This window comes from Alexandromys fortis, unplaced genomic scaffold (genome assembly GCF_014885135.2).
Source record: "Alexandromys fortis isolate MF-2015 unplaced genomic scaffold, M_Fortis_MF-2015_v1.1 scaffold_85, whole genome shotgun sequence".
NCBI lineage: Eukaryota > Metazoa > Chordata > Mammalia > Rodentia > Cricetidae > Alexandromys > Alexandromys fortis.
In genome coordinates, this window is record NW_026067975.1 from 2,126,158 (window position 1) to 2,144,711 (window position 18,554).

At 39.7% G+C, this 18,554-nt stretch overlaps 1 protein-coding gene and 1 non-coding gene across 2 annotated transcripts in view; one reads left to right on the plus strand and one right to left on the minus strand.

Moving 5' to 3' along the window:
* The window catches only part of Rasa2 (RAS p21 protein activator 2), a 97,156-nt gene that overhangs the window by 72,092 nt on the left and 6,510 nt on the right, over positions 1-18,554 (plus strand). Inside the window, exons 17-21 of the mRNA XM_050157316.1 lie at positions 4,450-4,527; positions 9,147-9,220; positions 9,933-10,039; positions 16,667-16,749; positions 17,493-17,701. Of these exons, the coding sequence (XP_050013273.1) occupies positions 4,450-4,527; positions 9,147-9,220; positions 9,933-10,039; positions 16,667-16,749; positions 17,493-17,701 (551 nt within the window). The remainder of the gene's footprint in view (positions 1-4,449; positions 4,528-9,146; positions 9,221-9,932; positions 10,040-16,666; positions 16,750-17,492; positions 17,702-18,554) is intronic.
* Positions 7,364-7,469, minus strand: LOC126510688 (U6 spliceosomal RNA). The gene has a single exon (XR_007594460.1). It is a non-coding gene; the product is annotated as a U6 spliceosomal RNA (small nuclear RNA).

Below are 18,554 nucleotides of genomic sequence, written 5' to 3' on the forward strand. Positions count from 1 at the left end.
AAGGATAGTTTTTCACTCAGTGGTCAGTTTTGCCACATTTAAAGCAAGCTCCAGGTGGTCTTCTGTGCCCCATCATCTTCTTTGGAGATCTTAGGGCTGCTGCCAGGAATGGCACTTCTCTATCACTGGAAGGAAGCTTTTGCTCTTTTCCTGCTCCTCCCTTCCATTAAACACCTTCAATGTCATATTCAGTAGATCTCTGAAAAGTTCTGAGGACCATTATCTATTAAGTATATCTAAACTAAATAAGCTTTGCTTGTTTTTAGTTACTTGTTTTAGGCTTAACTTTGAAAACATATACAGGAGACTAAAGTTTATTCCTGTAATTAATTGCATTAGTACTTAGCGTGACTGTAAGTGTAGGTTTGAACACATTAAAGCCGAATTTGATCCGGCTGGAGAGATGGCTCAGCTGTTAAGAGCATTGCTTGCTCTTCCAATTCTGAGTTCAATTCCCAGCAACCACATGGTGGCTCATAGCCATCTGTAATGAGGTCTGGTGTCCTCTTCTGGCCTGCAGGCATACATGCAGAAAGGATATTGTATACATAACAAATAAATAAATAAATAAATACTTTAAAAAAAGAATTTGATCATTTATAAGGCAACTGACTATTAATTTGCATGTCTTGGTTATCTTTAACAGTTTACAATAAGTCATTAGCTTTTATAAGATTAGGATTTTTATAGCCTTTCCCTGCTAAGTTTGAGCCTTAAAATTTGAGTTGAAATTTTAATTGAAGATTCTTTAGCATCAAAATAAATGATAAGTGCAGTAAACTTCCCTTTTATAGTACACCATTATAGAGTATTACTGTTTCTTGTATGACTCAGTTTACCAAAATAGCTACAGTTTTACAATGTAAACAAAGACAAAGAAGCTAGACAATTTTTGGTCACTAAACTGTTCTGAGGCCAAACTGTGTCAAGGAGAAAGGATTGCAAAAATTCCTCTGAGGGAATTTCTGTATGCTCTGGGAGGGAGTTGAGGGAGCAGAAGCTACAGGACTACAGGTGGAGGCTGAGAGAGCAGGGGAAGGGGAACCTGTGTCTTTGGTAGAGAGACCCAGAGGATGTAGTAGCCCAGAGCCAAGAGAGACAAATAGAAAGTCATAGCAGGCTCAAGGAGCCAGAGACACTTATGACATAGACAAGGAGAGGAATAGTTAAGGGACACAGAGGGATAAGCAGAAACTCCACCCAGGTGTAGAGAAGCTGCAGGACTTCCAGGAGGGACAACGTTGCAGATGCTCAGAAGGACTTAGGAGGCTGCAGGACTTAGCAGGAGGGACAACGTTGCAGATGCTCAGAAGGACTTAGGAGGCTGCAGGACTTAGCAGGAGGGACAGCGTTGCAGATGCTCAGAAGGACTTAGGAGGCTGCAGGACTTAGCAGGAAGCCCCTAGTGGGAGACAAGGAGAAAAGCACAAAGCGACAGAGCAGGTAGCAGAAGATTTTGTTTACACGTGGTTGCAGCAGGCCAGAGGCGTAGCAGGCAGGCTACAGGAGCCAGCGAGGTAGATATGTGGGTGCCCACGTGGAGGACATAGCAGGCCAGAGACCAGAGAGACAGAACAAATGGTTAGAAAGCAGTAAAGGAAAGCAGCAGCTAAGGAATCAGACTCTAGGATTTGGAATCAAATTCTGTGGGTGGCAGAAGCCAGCAGAAACAAATGATCCTTATATACCTTAGTAGAGGACTCTGCAGGGGGAAGCAGAGAGACCACCAGCGAGCAAGGGGCATGTGCATGCTGAGGCTGGCCTACTCCTTTGTTTTCTCCCCCTCCTGCTAGGTGGGGCTCAGGCTATACTTTGCAACAAACTTATGGATCTGTCAATGGTAACTTAAAGATAGGACATTTACACAGTGTGGGGATTGGGGGGAAACCAGACCAAAAAAAAAAAAAAACAGGCTTAGAGCTAAGAAATAGGGAATAGGGAACCTCTTCCTTCACACTGCCCAAACACTTGCAGTATTTGTAAAGGTCAAGATTAATATTGGAATCTAGGGTGCTGCTAATTAGTCACATTTGGATTGATTATGTAAGGGATATTGAGGCCAGATTTGATTGCAAAAGCAAATAAATTTGGGGCTTCGGGTGGATGCCAGGTGGAAAGGCTGGGGATTTTCTAAGGGGCTTCCCAAGGGGGAGCCAAAAGGTATGGACGATGACATTTCCATGGGTGAGGAAGAGAGGAAAGTCCTAAACCTGAAGTCTAGGGTCTCCCCATGTCTCGGAGAACTGAATGAGGAATGAGGAAGACACAAGGCGTTCGCTCAGTGGGTCATCACCACACTCAACGGGTCAGGGTTAAGAGACTCAGTTCCTGGTACTGGGGCTCTCATGTGAAGCTAAAAGGTGAAAACCAAGCTCAGAAACAAAGCCTCACCCAAATGAAAGGGTCTAGAGCAGGGTGGGTACCTCCACCTCCAAAGAGTACCAGAGACTCAAGGAAGCAGTTACACCAACCACCGACCAAGAGAGATCACTTACCAATTGTGGGTGATAGACGGAAGGCCAAGCAATCAGTGGGCTAGAAGGGGAATCTGTTGCAGGTGGACAGAAGATAAGGGATAGGGGTCCAAGTGCAGCTCAGATCCCAAAGGGGAATGCAGGCACCAGGATATCCTATTGGTACCAGTGTAAGTATTTTGTGGTATCAGAGGGCCATGGAATACCACAAAGATCACACCACACACAGACCTCATGCAAGAGATTTACTTGTTTTGTTGCGGAGGTGGGGAGTGGTTTCTATCATGGTATCAAAGCAGGGATAAGAAAGGGGGAGAGAGCACAGGCCATGATGGCACGAGCTTTCTGCGGAGGGGATGTATGGAGCGTGTACATAGTGGTGATACAGAAACCTGCTGTGTTGACCTCAGTGATGTGTCGCATTGGCCTTTAATGATGTTGTGGTGTTGGTGCTGAGTCATTGAAGGCTGGAGGAACGTGATTCTGGAATGTGGGCCGTTCTTAACAACTACAAGTTTTTAACTAGTAGTTAACAAAAAAGAAACTAGAAATTGGGCTTCATAGTTTACATCTGCCCAACCAGATCTCCATCCCTACTTTGTTCAGCTCTGTGCCTTAGTAGAGCCTCTGATCTCTGGCTTCCAGGTGAGTTTGCTCAGTGGAGGCAGAGCATACTAAAAGAAAAATGAGGCCAGAGAGTTTGTTTCTTAGTCTCCCTTGTCAGCTTGCTATGTGTGGGCTGTTCTGTCACTAAAGGTAGCTCTTGTCAGGCGACACCAGGTGGATTTCCATTTCTTACTTGTCTCTTTAGGCTTGTGAGTAATGATGTCTCTTTACCTTGTTGTATGCTAATTAAACCTTGTTCACTCATTTGTAAGTACATTTTCAGAATCTGTATCAAATTTTCTTTTTTGTCATATAATAATTATACAAATTTATATATGTAGTGTTTTGATACATATTTACATTATTTACATTGTATATTAGTCAAAAATATTTTAGGTCAATTCCTTGTATTTATAATATTACCATTTATTAATTACAGAAAACAAATTTGCATACTAATAAGATGGATATTCTTGTTCATGTTTTCATAAATATTAGTTGAATATTTGATACTATAGGTTATAGTTTTTCAAAGTTGATTATATTTTTATTTTATAATCAGTTTGCATAAACACATGGAACAGAGGTATATTGCAGGGGGCTGGAGAGATGGCTCAGCAGTTAAGAGCACTGGCTGCTCTTCCAGTGGTCCTGAATTCAATTATCAACAACCACATGGTGGCTCACAACCATCTGTTGTGGGATCTGTTGCCCTCTTCTGGTGTGAAGTCCTACATGTAGTTAGAGCACTCATACAGTTTTTTTTTAAAGTATATTACATAAACATAATGGCAGAAATATATTTAAGACCATTTTAAAAATTGTTGGGAACTCTGTCCTAATCTCACACCAGATTTACTTAATGATTTTTAGGGTTTTGTTTTTGGGATTTGATTGTTTGTTTAGTGAACGAATAACTTAAGTCAGCAATTTAAGCAGTTAATCAAACAGTCTTATAAAATCCAAAGCTACTAATGTGATACATGCTGACTCATGACATGGAGAAATACAGTAAGTCTTTGTTTTCTGTAGTTAAACCATTAGGTTTCTGTCTAGTAGAAATAGCTCAGTCCCTAATATACAGTAGCTCCGCTGTGCTGGGGGGACGTGTGATGTGCTAGCATGCATAGCATAGGGCATGAGTGTGGTGTGAGCGTAGGTAAGGCTCTAATGTTGGGGTGCCTGCAGCATAGCCGACACTGCCCAAAACACCTGAGTCATGACGTGTGATTTTGAATTAGTTCTTATTGCTGTGCTTTCAGACACCTTCTGTGGAATCATGTTTCACGACCCCATGTGGAGTCAGAACTAACAGTTTAAGAAGCTGTGCGTATTTAACATATACAAATCCTGTGTTTGTTTTTTTCAGTCTCGTTCCAAAAAGTCAGTTATGTGTGAATTTCTCAAAATGTTTCAAGAGGAAAGATATTTTACAGACGTGAAAAAGGTATGTTTTATTTTGGAAATAGGAAACTTCTCTGTCATCTAGCATAAGGAATTAACATCTCATTCTTACTAGGAGTTAGTCTCCAGTTTAAAAAAATAAATGTTTAAACTGTCAATCCAGGAGTCTAAGGCTGTGAGATAAGCAACTCTTAACAATAATGTGCCCTTGTTGTCTTAACACTACAAATACATATTTCTAGGCTAGGTTTCTCAACTACAACACTATTAACATTAGGGGCTGGGTAGTTCTTGATTTTAAGAGCTAGCCTTTACATTGTAGGATATTTAACAACATCCCTGAAATAAATGCCAGTAGCATACTCCCTATTTTGATGACCAGAAATTGCTAGATGTCCCCAGAGGACAGAATTGCCTTTTGCTAAGAACCTTTGGTCTAATAGCACTCATGTCTCGTAAGACAACATAGACCAGCAAGGATAGCTCTGCAGGTAAAGGCACTGCTCGTGGAGCCTGAGAACCTGAGTGCTCTCTGGATCCACATGGTTGGAAGACGGGAGCCAAGTTCCCACAAGTTGTCATCTAATCTCCCTCTTCATGTTGTGACACACACACACATCCATACAAAATAATGAAAATATAAAATAGTGTTTTCAATGAATTATTGAGTATGTTGGTAATTGGAGGAAAGTAACTAAAAATAAAAATTTACAACTGCCTGTAGTGTATAGCATGCTAGCGTAAGACCTACAACGTGTAAAAAGGTATATGATTAGAAACTGAGGATATTTTTTAAGCCTTTAATTTCTTGGTTCTTAACTCCTTAGTCATCCATATAAAATACAGTATTGTAAATCTGGAAAACTTAGAAAGAAAAATTATTTTTAAATATATCTAAAGTAAACTTGAAGAAAGTACTGTGCTTTCCTTATCATAATCCTAACTCGGTGACCAAACTAGCAAGGACAGTCTTTAAGCCTGTTCAGATTCTGTAGCATGAGTTAACAGTCAATAGCCAAGAATATATTGTACTAAAGTACATGTTTGGACTTTTAAAATACTTTCACAGGGAACTCCATAGGTAACTTTCTAGCACCAGATAGATTTTTATTTTTAATTTTTTTTCAAGACAGAGTCCCACTATGTAGCTCTTGCTGTCCTGTAACTTACTATGTAGACCAGGGCTGGCCTCTAACTCCTAAGTGCTGGGATTAAAGCTGTGCATCATTTTGCCAAGTCTAGGTTCTTCTTCTTTTTTTTTTTTTACTCTAGAATAATGCAAAATTCACCTGAAACTTTTTAAAACAATTGTTGAAGGCTCTTGAGAAATTTTAAACATAACACTTTATTTGGGGGACATTATTGAAACTTTTGGGGGACAGTAGAGTTAGACTTCAGTTAACAAGACTATGATATACTAGCTTTTGTTTTGGAGTTATTTTTGCATGTCTAATAATCTAGGCTTTGGTAACATCTGTTCTCCGCCTCCTTATATAATCAGAATGTACTAATTGATATGACCAGTTATCAGTTGATAATACCAGTGGGGAGCAGATTTAAGAGGCAGACTTTAGTATGTTTCTAAACTGCCTCTGAGTCATCTACTCACTTTCAGATAGGCTCTTACCCTAGAATATTTACTATCTCGTTTATATCTATAGTCTTGAGTTTACCCTAAGATCATAATTATCTGTGTGTGTGTGTGTGTGTGTGTGTGTGTGTGTGTGTGTGCGTGCGCGCGCGTGTCTGTCCCCATGTCCATGTGCCTTTCTGTCTGTAGATTGGACCCAGGGCCTTACATATCCTACATAAGAATTCTGCTTAAGATTAAACTCTATCTCCAGTCGCTGTAATTAAGACTGCATACATACAGTACTAAAGATTAGAAATGTCCGTGTAACTCAGCTTCTAGTCCACATTGGCATTTATTCTAGTGACTTTGACCACTGCAGTAACTAAATCATGTACACAGTATAGGGAAAGTAAGCAGAAGAGCTCTGTATTCAGGGTGGTTGTATAATTTGGTGAAGAACCACAGCACTGAAGAATTACAGATGCTTTTGATCCTGAGCCAACTACAGTTTCCTTCCTGTCATCTTCACTGTTTTCTTACACTTCACACATTATTTTACCCTGTACTCCTTCATGATAATGCTAGGGAATGCGATACTCATATATATGTTAAACTCTGTTGGGCCCATCCACTAGAAATAGAGATGAGACAGAGGGCACTTCATTAATGTCCTTGGATACTTGAACTTGCATCACCCACAGAACAAAAGGAATTCTGTTTTTGCTTGTTCACTTACCAAGATTCCCTTCCAGCAAACCAGGGAAAACACTCTCTTGGGAAACCTCCCGAGTGTGTGCTCTGGTAGGTGAGTCACAGTGTTCCTAGGCCAGGTCGCTGTGCCTTCAGTTCTACAGTGGAGGCACTAGACCCTCAGTGTTGTTCTTACAGGAGTATATGCTTGTTTTGTTTACACCTAATATCCTCAAGTATTAAGTTAGAAGCATAGAAGGGAAGACAGCAGTGAAATCCAGATATCTGAGTTTGTAATATCTGACTGATAAGCAAATGGGTAGTTGATTTAGGAGAAAAAATTGGATTCTTCTCTAAGAACAAGAATTTTTTTTTTTTTTTTTTTTTGAGACAGGGTTTTTTTATGTCGCTCTGGCTGTCTTAGAACTCACTATGTAGACCTGGTGGCCTCAAACTCACAGGGAGCTACCTGCCTCTGCCTCCTGAGTACAGGGACTAAAGGTGTAAGCTACCACTACCCAGCAAAAATTACTTTTTGAACTGTCAGGTTTCCTCTTTCCATGTAGAGCAAACACTAGTCAAATGAAGCCCTTTAACTGATGCAAGTTACGCATTCATGAAGCTAAATACTTTCACTGGGTGACTTCCTGTGTTAGCAGTGGACATTGCTAATCTTCTCTGTATCGTTCCAATTTTAGTATATGTGCTGCCAAAGAGAGCACAAGCAGTGGACATTGCAAATTTTCTTGAGCCACATTCTCATATTCTGCATAGGAAGTTTGTGAATATTCATTTGATCTCAAGTTACCTCATTTGTCAAGGTCGTCAGTTATATATAATAGAAATCAGCAAGTTTCCTATAAATAGCCAGAAAATAGTGGGCTTTGCTGGTTCCATAAGACCTCTATTGTGTTTTCTTTTGGGTTTTATTTTGTAACTCTGTTTCTTGGTCAAATCTGGCTCAGTTCATAGATTTGTGTGTTACCTGACCTGTCGGGCAGGTTCATGGCCCTGTATGTAAAAATCTTTGGAACCAGAATCTTCAGAATTGAGTTTTTCAGAATTTCAGACACTAATGGGAGCAAGTTATGTGAACCATCTCCTTTGTTATATCCAGTTATACGAACTATCTCCTTTGTTATATCCAGTTATGTGAGCCATCATCTCCTTTGTTATATCCAGTTATGTGAGCCATCTCACAGCACAAAGTGCTCTAAGATGAGTGCAGACCATGATAGCCATGTGCCATTTGAGGGTTACTTATGTGATAAAATGAGTTTCCTGCAAATCAAAGACAAAAATTTTAAATGTTAAAGATAAATTCTTTATAATTCAAGGCCTTATGGATACCAAAAATATGAAAAAGAGCTATCTGTGGTGGTATATGCCTATAATCTTAGCACTAAGGAGACCAAGGCAGAAGGATTGCAGTGAGTTTAAGTCCAGCCTCAGAAATAGTGAAATATTGTCTCAAAAAGAATTACAGTTAAGGGCTGGAGAGATGGCTCAGCGGTTAAGAGCATTGCCTGCTCTTCCAAAGGTCCTGAGTTCAATTCCCAGCAACCACATGGTGGCTCACAACCATCTGTAATGAGATCTGGTGCCCTCTTCTGGCCTGCAGGCATACACACTGACAGAATATTGTATACATAATAAATAAATGAATATTTTTTTAAAAAAAGACAGTTGAGGATTATACATTGAGTTATTTTTATAGGAAGATCCATTCAGAATTGTAAGGTAAGACTAAGTTTAGAAGTTTCATTTGTAAATTAGAAATTTTCTATAGCAAATGTATTTTATTTTATAGATAACTGTGGAATGAGCCTCTTCAATCCAAGATGCTCTAAAATCTGAAATATTGGAATATCTAAAACTTCTTGAATGGACATGATGTCACAATGGAAAATTCCACAACCTCATGTGATAGGTCACAAAGTGCAGGTTTAGTAAAAACGCTATATAAAATTACCTTTGGGCTATGTATATGAGTCCACTCTCCAAAATATCTTACTGTATATGTAATTATTTCAGAACCCTAAATCTAAAGCACTTTGGTACTGAGCATTTTGTATAAAAGAGATTCTCAACCTGCATTATATATACTCTTTAATGATGAAGAATTTCCTACTATAGGGGCTGGAGAGATGGCTCTTCCAGAGGTCCTGAGTTCAATTCCCAGCAACCACATGATGCATCACAACTATCTATAATGAGATCTGATGCCCTCTTCTGCCTTGCAGGCATACATGCAGGCAGAACACTGTATATATAATAAATAAATCCTTTTAAAAAAAAGGAATTTCCTAATATAATCAATGACGTGTAAGATAAGACAGTTTTATATGATATCCCTTACTTACTCACATACAGTAATACTTTCCCATTTCCCCATTTAGTTCTTGGATGAAATTTCATCTACAGAAACTAAGGAGTCCAGCGGTACGAGCGAGCCTGTGCACCTGAAAGAAGGGTAATTAATGCAATGAGAAGGAAAGTTGTGTTTCACAGTAGACAGTAAGTACAAACACCATGGGTCTGAGAGTTAGGAAACCTGAGTTTTCATCCTGTTCCAGAACGTCCTGAGTGTCTTCAGTCAGGTAAATTGCCCTCTCTGCCTGTCAGCTCCATGGCATAGGGCAGCACTCACTGACTGCATGGACCCAGGGTTCTGCAGCTAAGAGATAGCTCTAGTCAGCCTAACTCCTATTTCTTGGAGTTAGTGGGATGGAAATGACTTACCTGACCCATTTTTAGTCTATAGTAGAGTTTTAAAACTACATTGATTAGGGCTAGAGAGAAGGCTCAGTCATTAAAAGAACTGGCTGCTCTTGTAGAGGACCTGAGTTCAAGCCGCAGCAACCACACAGTAGCTCACAGCCATCTGTAACTCCACTTCCAGGGAGATCTGATTCCCTCTTCTGATTTCCACAGGTACTGCACACATGTGCGTAGACATCATACATGCTAAATAGCATACCTAAAAGTAAAAACCCTACATTAGTTAAAGACTAGTCCCTCAGTGTGGCCTGAGTAAAATACACACGTCATCAGTGGAAGTCACTCTGTACTCTAATAATCACGCTTGACTACCGGTGTCCGCTAGAGTTAGGTCAGTTCTTAGTTTAGATGAACATTTTAATCTCTGAGACTAATGGTTTATTTTATGTCCTTTATGTTGGCAGTGAAATGTATAAAAGAGCTCAAGGAAGAACCCGTATTGGAAAAAAGAATTTCAAGAAACGATGGTTCTGCTTGACAAGCAGAGAGCTCACCTACCACAAACAGCCAGGTAGGGTTGCGTTTCTGCTTTATTGTGCTTTACTCTGCTGGTGCTCCGTGCTGCAGTCAATCATTACACAGGGAATGGTTGAGAGTTTTGATGGTTGAGAGATTGGACGCTTAAAAAAAGGAATCGCACACTAGCTCAGAACTAAGAAATAGACCGGTGTTTATTAAAAGGTAAAACTTACAAAGTCAGGATTCTCTGCTTGAACGATGGGTGAAGATCAGACCCAAAGCAAACCGAACAGCAAACGGGGCCAGGGGGAAGCAGAGAGGAAGGGGCCCCGATAGCCCCGCTGTATCCAGGTAAATAGTCTATGAGCCACGCCCCAGTAGGCGGGTAGTTGCAAGCTATACACCTTCCCACAGCACCGTTTCTCACAGTGACACACAAAAAAAAACTAAACTGGAGTGTTTATTTTATCACATTGTGTGATATGTAATAAAACTATAACATAAAAGCCCGGCATAAGTCAATTTGAGATGGCTAGAGAGATGAGATGATTAAGAGCACTGGCTATTCTTCCAGAGGACCTAAGTTAAATTCCCAGCATCCACATGGTGACGCCCTCTTCTGGCCTGCAGGCATACATGCAGACATAACACTGTATACATAATAAATAAATAAAGCTTTAAAAAATCAATTTGAGAGCAGAACATCTGGACTTGGTAAGTAAGACAGTATAGCAATAAAAGCAGAAAGGTACAGACTTAACAGTAGTTAACAACAGCAAATTCAGCATTTCAGAAGGTGTTCAGAAGGGTTCTGAAGTCCTATCAAATCTGATTGGTAAATCCCTACTAAGAGAGCTTCTCCTATAAATGCCACAGTGATGAAATAAACTCCTGACATAGGATACTTGAAGAGAATGTACAGTGCATCCCTGGAGACTGCTGAGTCGTAGAATGATGGGAGAGATACTTGAAAGAGATGGGATCTTGACCCAGAACTCTGGGCTTAAGTCTTCTTGCATCAGCCTCCAGATAGCACGGACTGCCGTTATCAGCTAAGAGAAACACATACACACACATGAGCAGCTTATTCAGAATGAATGAATATGCATATATACATGCATATATTGTATATACAAGTATATTAGTAAGAAATTTTGTTAGAATGAGTTGCATTTTAGGCACCAGATAGTTTGTTACAGTGTATAAATATATAGCTAAATATGTAGGCTTGCCTTTTCGGTGTTCTTAAAGCCGACTTCAAATGTTTCAACATTTGGCTTATACTGAATTTTATATTCTCACCTGCTGGGCATGGTGGCCCAGGGCTTTAATCCCAGCACTTGGGAATAGAGGCAGGTGATCTTGGTAAGTTCAAGGCCAGCCTGATCTACAAAGTGAGCTCCAGGACTGTTATACAGAAAAACCCTGTCTCAAAAAAACAAATAATAAATAAATATTCTCACCTATGGATAGTGTTGTTTTTTATTATGTTTATATTAATAATAGAATAAAGCCAGGCATGGTGGTACACACGTTTTATCCTAGCAGAGGCAGAGTTCAAATCCAACCTGGTCAAGGTGTAGTGAGTTCTAGTAGAGCCAACGTTAAATATAGAGAGAGACTATCTCAAAACAAACAAACAAAAAAACAATAGTAATAACAGTAGTGTAATTAAATAAAATGTAAGGTAAATTAGTCATTTTCTGTGAATAAACAAGTTATTTCTTCCTCAAGCACTGTCTAGTCCAGGCTAGTATTTCAAAGTCTGCTGGTTATAATGTCCTTTAAGTCAGATGATAGTCACGGTGCCTTTCTTCTGAGAATCCTACATATAAACACATAGACATGGAGTTTGCATAGGAATTTCATGGACCTCATAGGCCCTAAGTACACCTACAGTTGTCAGGTTTAACCTTTGTTCTATCCGCTGATGATAAAGGGATAGGTTTCATAGAATTAGACAATCGGAACCACAAGAATGAATATATTAGAGCTTTGTTGCTTTTGTGTTGGAGGAAATACACAAATGAGATTGTGAGATTGCTTACCAAAACTTGCAATTTAAACATACATACTTGTTTTAACTATTTTGATGGATTTTTCCAAAATGTATTACGTGTTTTCCTGCCTTCTAAAAAGTAATTCATTGAATGTAAGTTAACATTTTCTGGTTGACTTGGGGTGTTTATTGGTAATGTTAATTCTATATAGTGCCCTACTTACTGCATTTTCAGAGTCTGCAAGAGTGGGTGCAGCTATTTCCCCAGCTAAACATCTTAGACTATTGTGGTTTTGTGTTCGTGTGTTTTCTGTGTAGTTTATCTCTCATCTGTCTTACTCAGGCTGTCACCTTAAACTTCTTATGCCGTCAGTTTCTTTAACGTACAGTTTTTATGTTCATGATTCTGTATATACTCTACATAAAGATCTTTCCTTCTTCAGGTCTGTGATCTGATGTCCTGTAAGCCTCAGATCACGTGTCAGCTCTTCATGGAAGTCATTTTAGGTCTCTAGCCTCTTAGCTGCCTATTTAATAGGAACATCTAGCACATTGGTCACTCCGTGTCATCTCTCTCTTCCCCTGCTCTTTAAGATCCTAGTGGTAGCAATCATGTCACTAGCATAAAAGCAGTTAGCAGATACTCTTCAAAGAACACCAAGTCTTACAAATACACTGTCGCCTGAATTACTTCAGTAACCACTACTCTGAATTCTGAAGCTTTAACCAAGTTTACTAGTAAAATTTTTAATAAACCCAACTTTGAAATACTTCTGTGAGATTTACTTAGATAATGTATGTTCTTGGGACCTATTATCTCAAGGTACATACATACAGTTTATACAGCTTCCATCAACATACACACTCAGTATGTGTATGAGGACTAGACTTTTGCCTGCTCATGTTTTCCAACATGAGGCTGTTGAAATAAGAGCGGCGGGGCTGTGTCCCCAACACCCCGGCCGCTTGGCTAGCTTATGCCCGAAATAACAACACACAAACTGTATTCATTTAAGAACTGCTTGGCCCATGAACTCTAGCCCTTACAGGCTAATTCTCGCACCTGGACTAGCCCATTTCTAATGATGTGTGTAAGCACCCCAAGGTGCGCTTACCGGGAAGAGTCTAGCCTCCGTCCATCATGGTGTCTCTGCTCCAGAGCAGAGCTGTCGAGTCTCCGGGAGCAGAGCAGAGTCTGACCTCACTTCCTCTTCCGCCCAGAATTCTATTCTGTTTTCTCCTCCCATCTATGTTCTAAGCTATGAGGCCAAGCAGTTGGTTTATTGCTCAACCAATGAAATCAACAGATTGATATGACACTCCCACATCATGAGGCTCTCCAGAGTTTTTGTTTGTTTTCTTAATAGCCAAGAACCAAATAAATAATTAATTCAATTATGCAAATATTTTCAGCTAAACCTATTTTACTGGGTACCTACTTTGTGCCAGAGGTACAGGACAGAACAGTAGTGAAGAAGACATACTAAAACCCAGACTTTTACTCAACTTACAGGTTAGTACTGACAGAGTATAAGACAAATGTTTTTGTAATTACAATAATCCAAGGCACAGAAGATTCTGGCTTGGACCAGTTGGTAGTAATAGGGGTAATAGAAACAATCACATTCTGAATCTGTTTCAAAGATAATACTCAAGAGAATCTGTTCAGGAATTAAATGTGAGGAACGGGGAAAAGACAAGTAAAGGAACATTTTGAGGATTTGGGCAAAAGCAACTAAAGGGATGAAATTGCCTTTTTATAAATAGACACAATGAGAACTGGGAATATAGTTCGGTTGGTAGATTGCTCCAGCTAACACAGCCCTGATTTTATCACCAGCAGGACAGTAACTTGGAGAGGCGATCCACATCTTTAATCTTTAATTTCAGCACTTGAATTAAAATGTTTAATTGAATTAAATCAGAAGTTCAAGGTAATTACCTGGCTATGTAATAAGTTCAAAACCAGTCTGAGCTGGATGAGAGCTTACCTTTTAAATACACGTACACAAAGAGTTCTGGTAATAAACTTGGCATAAACTAACACTCTCATAATGTTAGACAACTAACTCCGAAGAATTTGACTCTTGAAAGAAAAGAATCATTCTGGCTAAGATTTCTATTTTTGTGACCACCTGCAAAAGCACTGTAGTGCATCATTGCTAAATTCATGCTAAAGTATACAATTGTTTGGCTTCAGGTATCAAAGGATCAAGTTTCAGGGTTTCCAGAAAGATTGGAAATTGACATCTCTTCAGTTTATTTTCATCAGAGCACTCATCTCTAGTTAGTATTTCTCTGCCACTCTTTTCGGAACTCAGTACAAAGTCTATTGAGGACCTGTTTTCTGTTTATTGCTCTGCTGAAATTATTAGGGCAGTGCCTGGCATATAGTAGACATTCGGTGTATGTCTTTTAAAAATATGTGTCACATCTATTTGAATTACCTTAAATTTTAGGTTTTGTGCCAGGAGACTCACTGAACATTTTGTATTAATGTCTTTATTCACAGCAACAACAAAATCACAGGTTAACCAAATACTGCTCTTTGTCAAAAAATAAAAGTCACAGCATTAATCCTTTGAACAGTATAAAATGGAATGTTTTTAGCTTCCTATATCTCAACCCACACATCCACATCCTTAAATAAAAGCTTGAAGAAGAAATAAAAAAAGCTTTGATGCTGTAAAAACGCCTTCACAAAATGACTCAAAGTCAAAAGTGTCTTTGTCAATATCTTCTACAACTAGATGAGGTATGGGTAGCCCCAAGCTATAATGACAGACTTCACCCTATGCCACGTTAGCAGGAGGCCCTTAACAAACTCAAATCCCCTTGCCTACATTCCAAAACCCTTAGACAGTTTAGGATTTGCTCTGCCAGATAAAATTTTTATGTTTATCTCCAGAATCTCACTTTTAAAGTAAACATTGTAGTATTAGCTAGCCAACTGAACAGTATGTGAAGTTATAAACCATTTTATAATTTAAAAAACATGTTTTAGGGCTGGCAAGTTGGGTCAGTAGGTAGAGGTGCTTGGCACCAGTACTGACGTACTGAGTTCAGTGTCTGGGAACTATATGGTAGGAGGAGAGAACTGACTTCTGCCAGTTGTCCTGTGACTTCCACACATGTACTGTAGTTTGCGTATGTGCACCTACACACACAGACACTGAAATGTAATTTAAAAATTTAAACAAGGCTGTACATAGTAACACGTGCCTTTAATCCGCACATTTGGGAGGCAGAGGCAGGTGGATCTCTGAGTATGAGACCTGAGATAGAAACCTGAGCTAGCCTGGTCTACATACTGAGTCCAGGACAACCAGGGCTACGTAGAGAGACCTTGTCTCAAAAACCAAATAAAACAAAATTTAAAAATTCAGGGTTGGAGAGTTGACTCAGTGGTTGTGTTAGTATTTTTACTGCTGTAGAGAGACACTGTGACCATGACAACTCTTTTTTTTTTTTTTTTTTTTTGGTTTTTCGAGACCGTTTCGCTGTGGCTTTGGAGCCTGTCCTGGAACTAGCTCTGTAGACCAGGCTGGTCTCGAACTCACAGAGATCCGCCTGCCTCTGCCTCCCAAGTGCTGGGATTAAAGGTGTGCGCCACCATCGCACGGCCATGACAACTCTTATAAAGGAAAACATTTAGTTGGCTGTCTTACAGTTTCAAAGGTCTGGTTCATTATCATCATGGAGGGGAGCATGGTGGTGTGCAAGCAGACATGGTGCTGGAGAAGGAGCTGAGAGTAAAAAAGGAGCCACATCTTGATCCACAAGCAACAGGAAGTAAACTGAGTCACTGGGCATGGCTTGAGCATATATGAGACCTCAAAGCCCACCTCTACAGTGACACACTTCCTCCAACAAGGCCATACCTACTCCAGCAAAGCCACATCTCCTAATAGTGCCACTCCCTGAGTTTATAGGGGCCAGCTGCATTTGGACTACCACGGTGGTTAAGTGCACTTGTTTTTATAGAGGACCTGAGTTCAATCCCAGCACCCACGTGGTGGCTTGCAACCATATATAACTCTAGTCCCGGGGTATCCAAAGCCTCCTTCTAACCTTTGAGGACAATGGACACTTAAATGGTATATATATGTATATATGTATACATGCAGGGAAAACGCTCATATACATAAGATAATAACATTAAGCATGATTTAGGGGTAGAGGTGCAGGTCAGTGCTAGGGCACTACCTACCTTGGGTTTGGCCCTGCATGTGCGCATACACTAAATGTTTTTGTGTTATGGGATAATCCTTTAATTAAATGTCAAGTGGACAGAACTGAAGAATGTAATGGTCGTGTTCACTGCTCAGGTCAGCTCTCCGCCTGGCCCTCTCAGTCTTTACCACTGGGCACATTAGTTTTCTCTGCTTCCATATAGTACTACAAATTTGCAGCAGCATAGAAAATAATTTCCTACATAGGGAACAAATTTATTCACATGATTTTCTTTGAAAATATTTTTACCTATATGGAAAAAGGAGAGGACATTTTATAGAACACAATCAAAATTCCTGTTCCATATTATTAGATACAAACCATTCAGAAGTCTACTATATATTCATAGGCTTCTACCAGCAAGCAGAACTAACCTTACAGAATTAACATCTTACTTTTGTAATTATTAGAGTAATTCTTTTAATTTTGTCATCTTTTATTATTTAGGCAAAGATGCAATTTACACTATTCCAGTAAAAAACATTCTTGCTGTGGAAAAACTGGAAGAAAGCTCTTTCAACAAGAAAAATGTAAGTTGTATAAATATTGAAAGTATTTTAAACAGTTGTATATACGTTATTTTAATATTTGCCATTCCAATCTCTAAGTAATATCCCAGCTTTGTCTACTATTGCCACTCAGCTGGTGCAGAACCTTCCAGTCGTCAAATGGCATCCTTGTTCCTCACTGTCTGCTCATTCCTTTGTCTTTGCTCAAACTTCCTCCTGCATCTAAAATTACCTTGCTTTGTTCTTACGTAGATAGTGACCCTTCCTTTGGACATGTCTTACTGCTTAGTATCATCAGCTAAGACTGTCTTAGGGTGTCTGTTGATATGAAGAGACACTATAACCACAGCAGCTCTTATAAAGAAAAACATTTAATTGGGTGCCTTACAATTCAGAGGTTCCGTCCGTTATCATCATGGTGGGACATGGCAGTGTGCAGGCAGGCGTGGTTTTGGAGAAGTAGTTGAGAGACCTACACCTTAGGGGCAACAGAAAGTGGTCTGTCTCACTGGGAGTAGCTTGAATATAGGCCCACCCCAAAGCCCACTTACAGTGACACACTTCAACAAGACCATACCTCTTAATTCCGTTTCCTTCAGACCACCACAGGCACTGACTTGCTTAGAGAATAACAACTCTTTAAGATACATTAGCAGCCATTACTTAGCCAAGCAACCGGGTCTCTTTCTGAGTACTTACTCTGTTCATGTACTGTGTGTTGATTTTAAGGCTTTTTTAACTGTTTGTCTTTATTACTAATAAAGATGTTCCAAGTGATACATACAGAGAAGACACTCTACGTCCAAGCAAATAACTGTGTGGAAGCTAATGAGTGGATAGATGTGCTGTGCAGGGTGAGCAGATGCAACCACAACAGGCTCAGCTCTTTTCATCCGTCTGCCTATCTCAATGGGAACTGGCTCTGCTGCCAGGAGACCGGTGAAAATACACCAGGCTGCAAGCCATGTACTGCGTAAGTTCCTTTCTGATGAAAGAAGGTGTGATACATGATACAGTGGATATGGATAGGAAACCAAGCTAAGTAAAAATAGCTACACATAAAAGCCACATATTCGTTGAAAAGGTATACCTTATAAAAGGTCTGTAAGGGCTTGGGTTGTTGCCTAGTGGTAGAGTTTTTGCGTGACACACACAAGAACTTTGGTTGGATCCTAGTATCACAAAAAATATATAGAATAAGTAAATTCATAGTCACATACTGTAAATTAGTGGAGAATGGAGACTGATAATGAGTGCAGAGTTTCTTTTGTGACTGATGAAAATATTCTGAAATGGTTGCACGTGCCTAGAGGTGGGAGATCTGAAGGGTCAGATTAAAGGTTAATGGTAGAGCATTTGCCAAATACGAGCAGTGTTCTGCTGCATAATCATCACCATTAAAAGAAGAAAAGCCAGCATCTCAAGCCTGACCGAGGCACAGAGAAGAGCTAGAGGTATGGCTCACCAGTTAAGAGCACTTACTGCTCTTGCAGAGGACCCACATTAAGCAACTCTCAACTATCTACCTCTCTAACTCCTAGGATTTCAATGCCCATGGCTTCCTCAGGCACCTGCACACACCCACACATGCGCTAATCAAAAATAATAAAAAAAAAATCTAAAATTGTATCACAGAAGTCCACTAAACATTCTGTTTTAGATATTACAGAATAGCCATTGTTGCCCTGTAGATTTTATTATTAATGCATTGTTTTATGAAGAGCCAAACATTATAAAAATGATTTTATTGGGACTGGGAGTAGTTAAGGATGCTTGCTGCTCTTGTAGAGACCCCAATTCAGTTCCAAAACCTATGTAACTCCTGC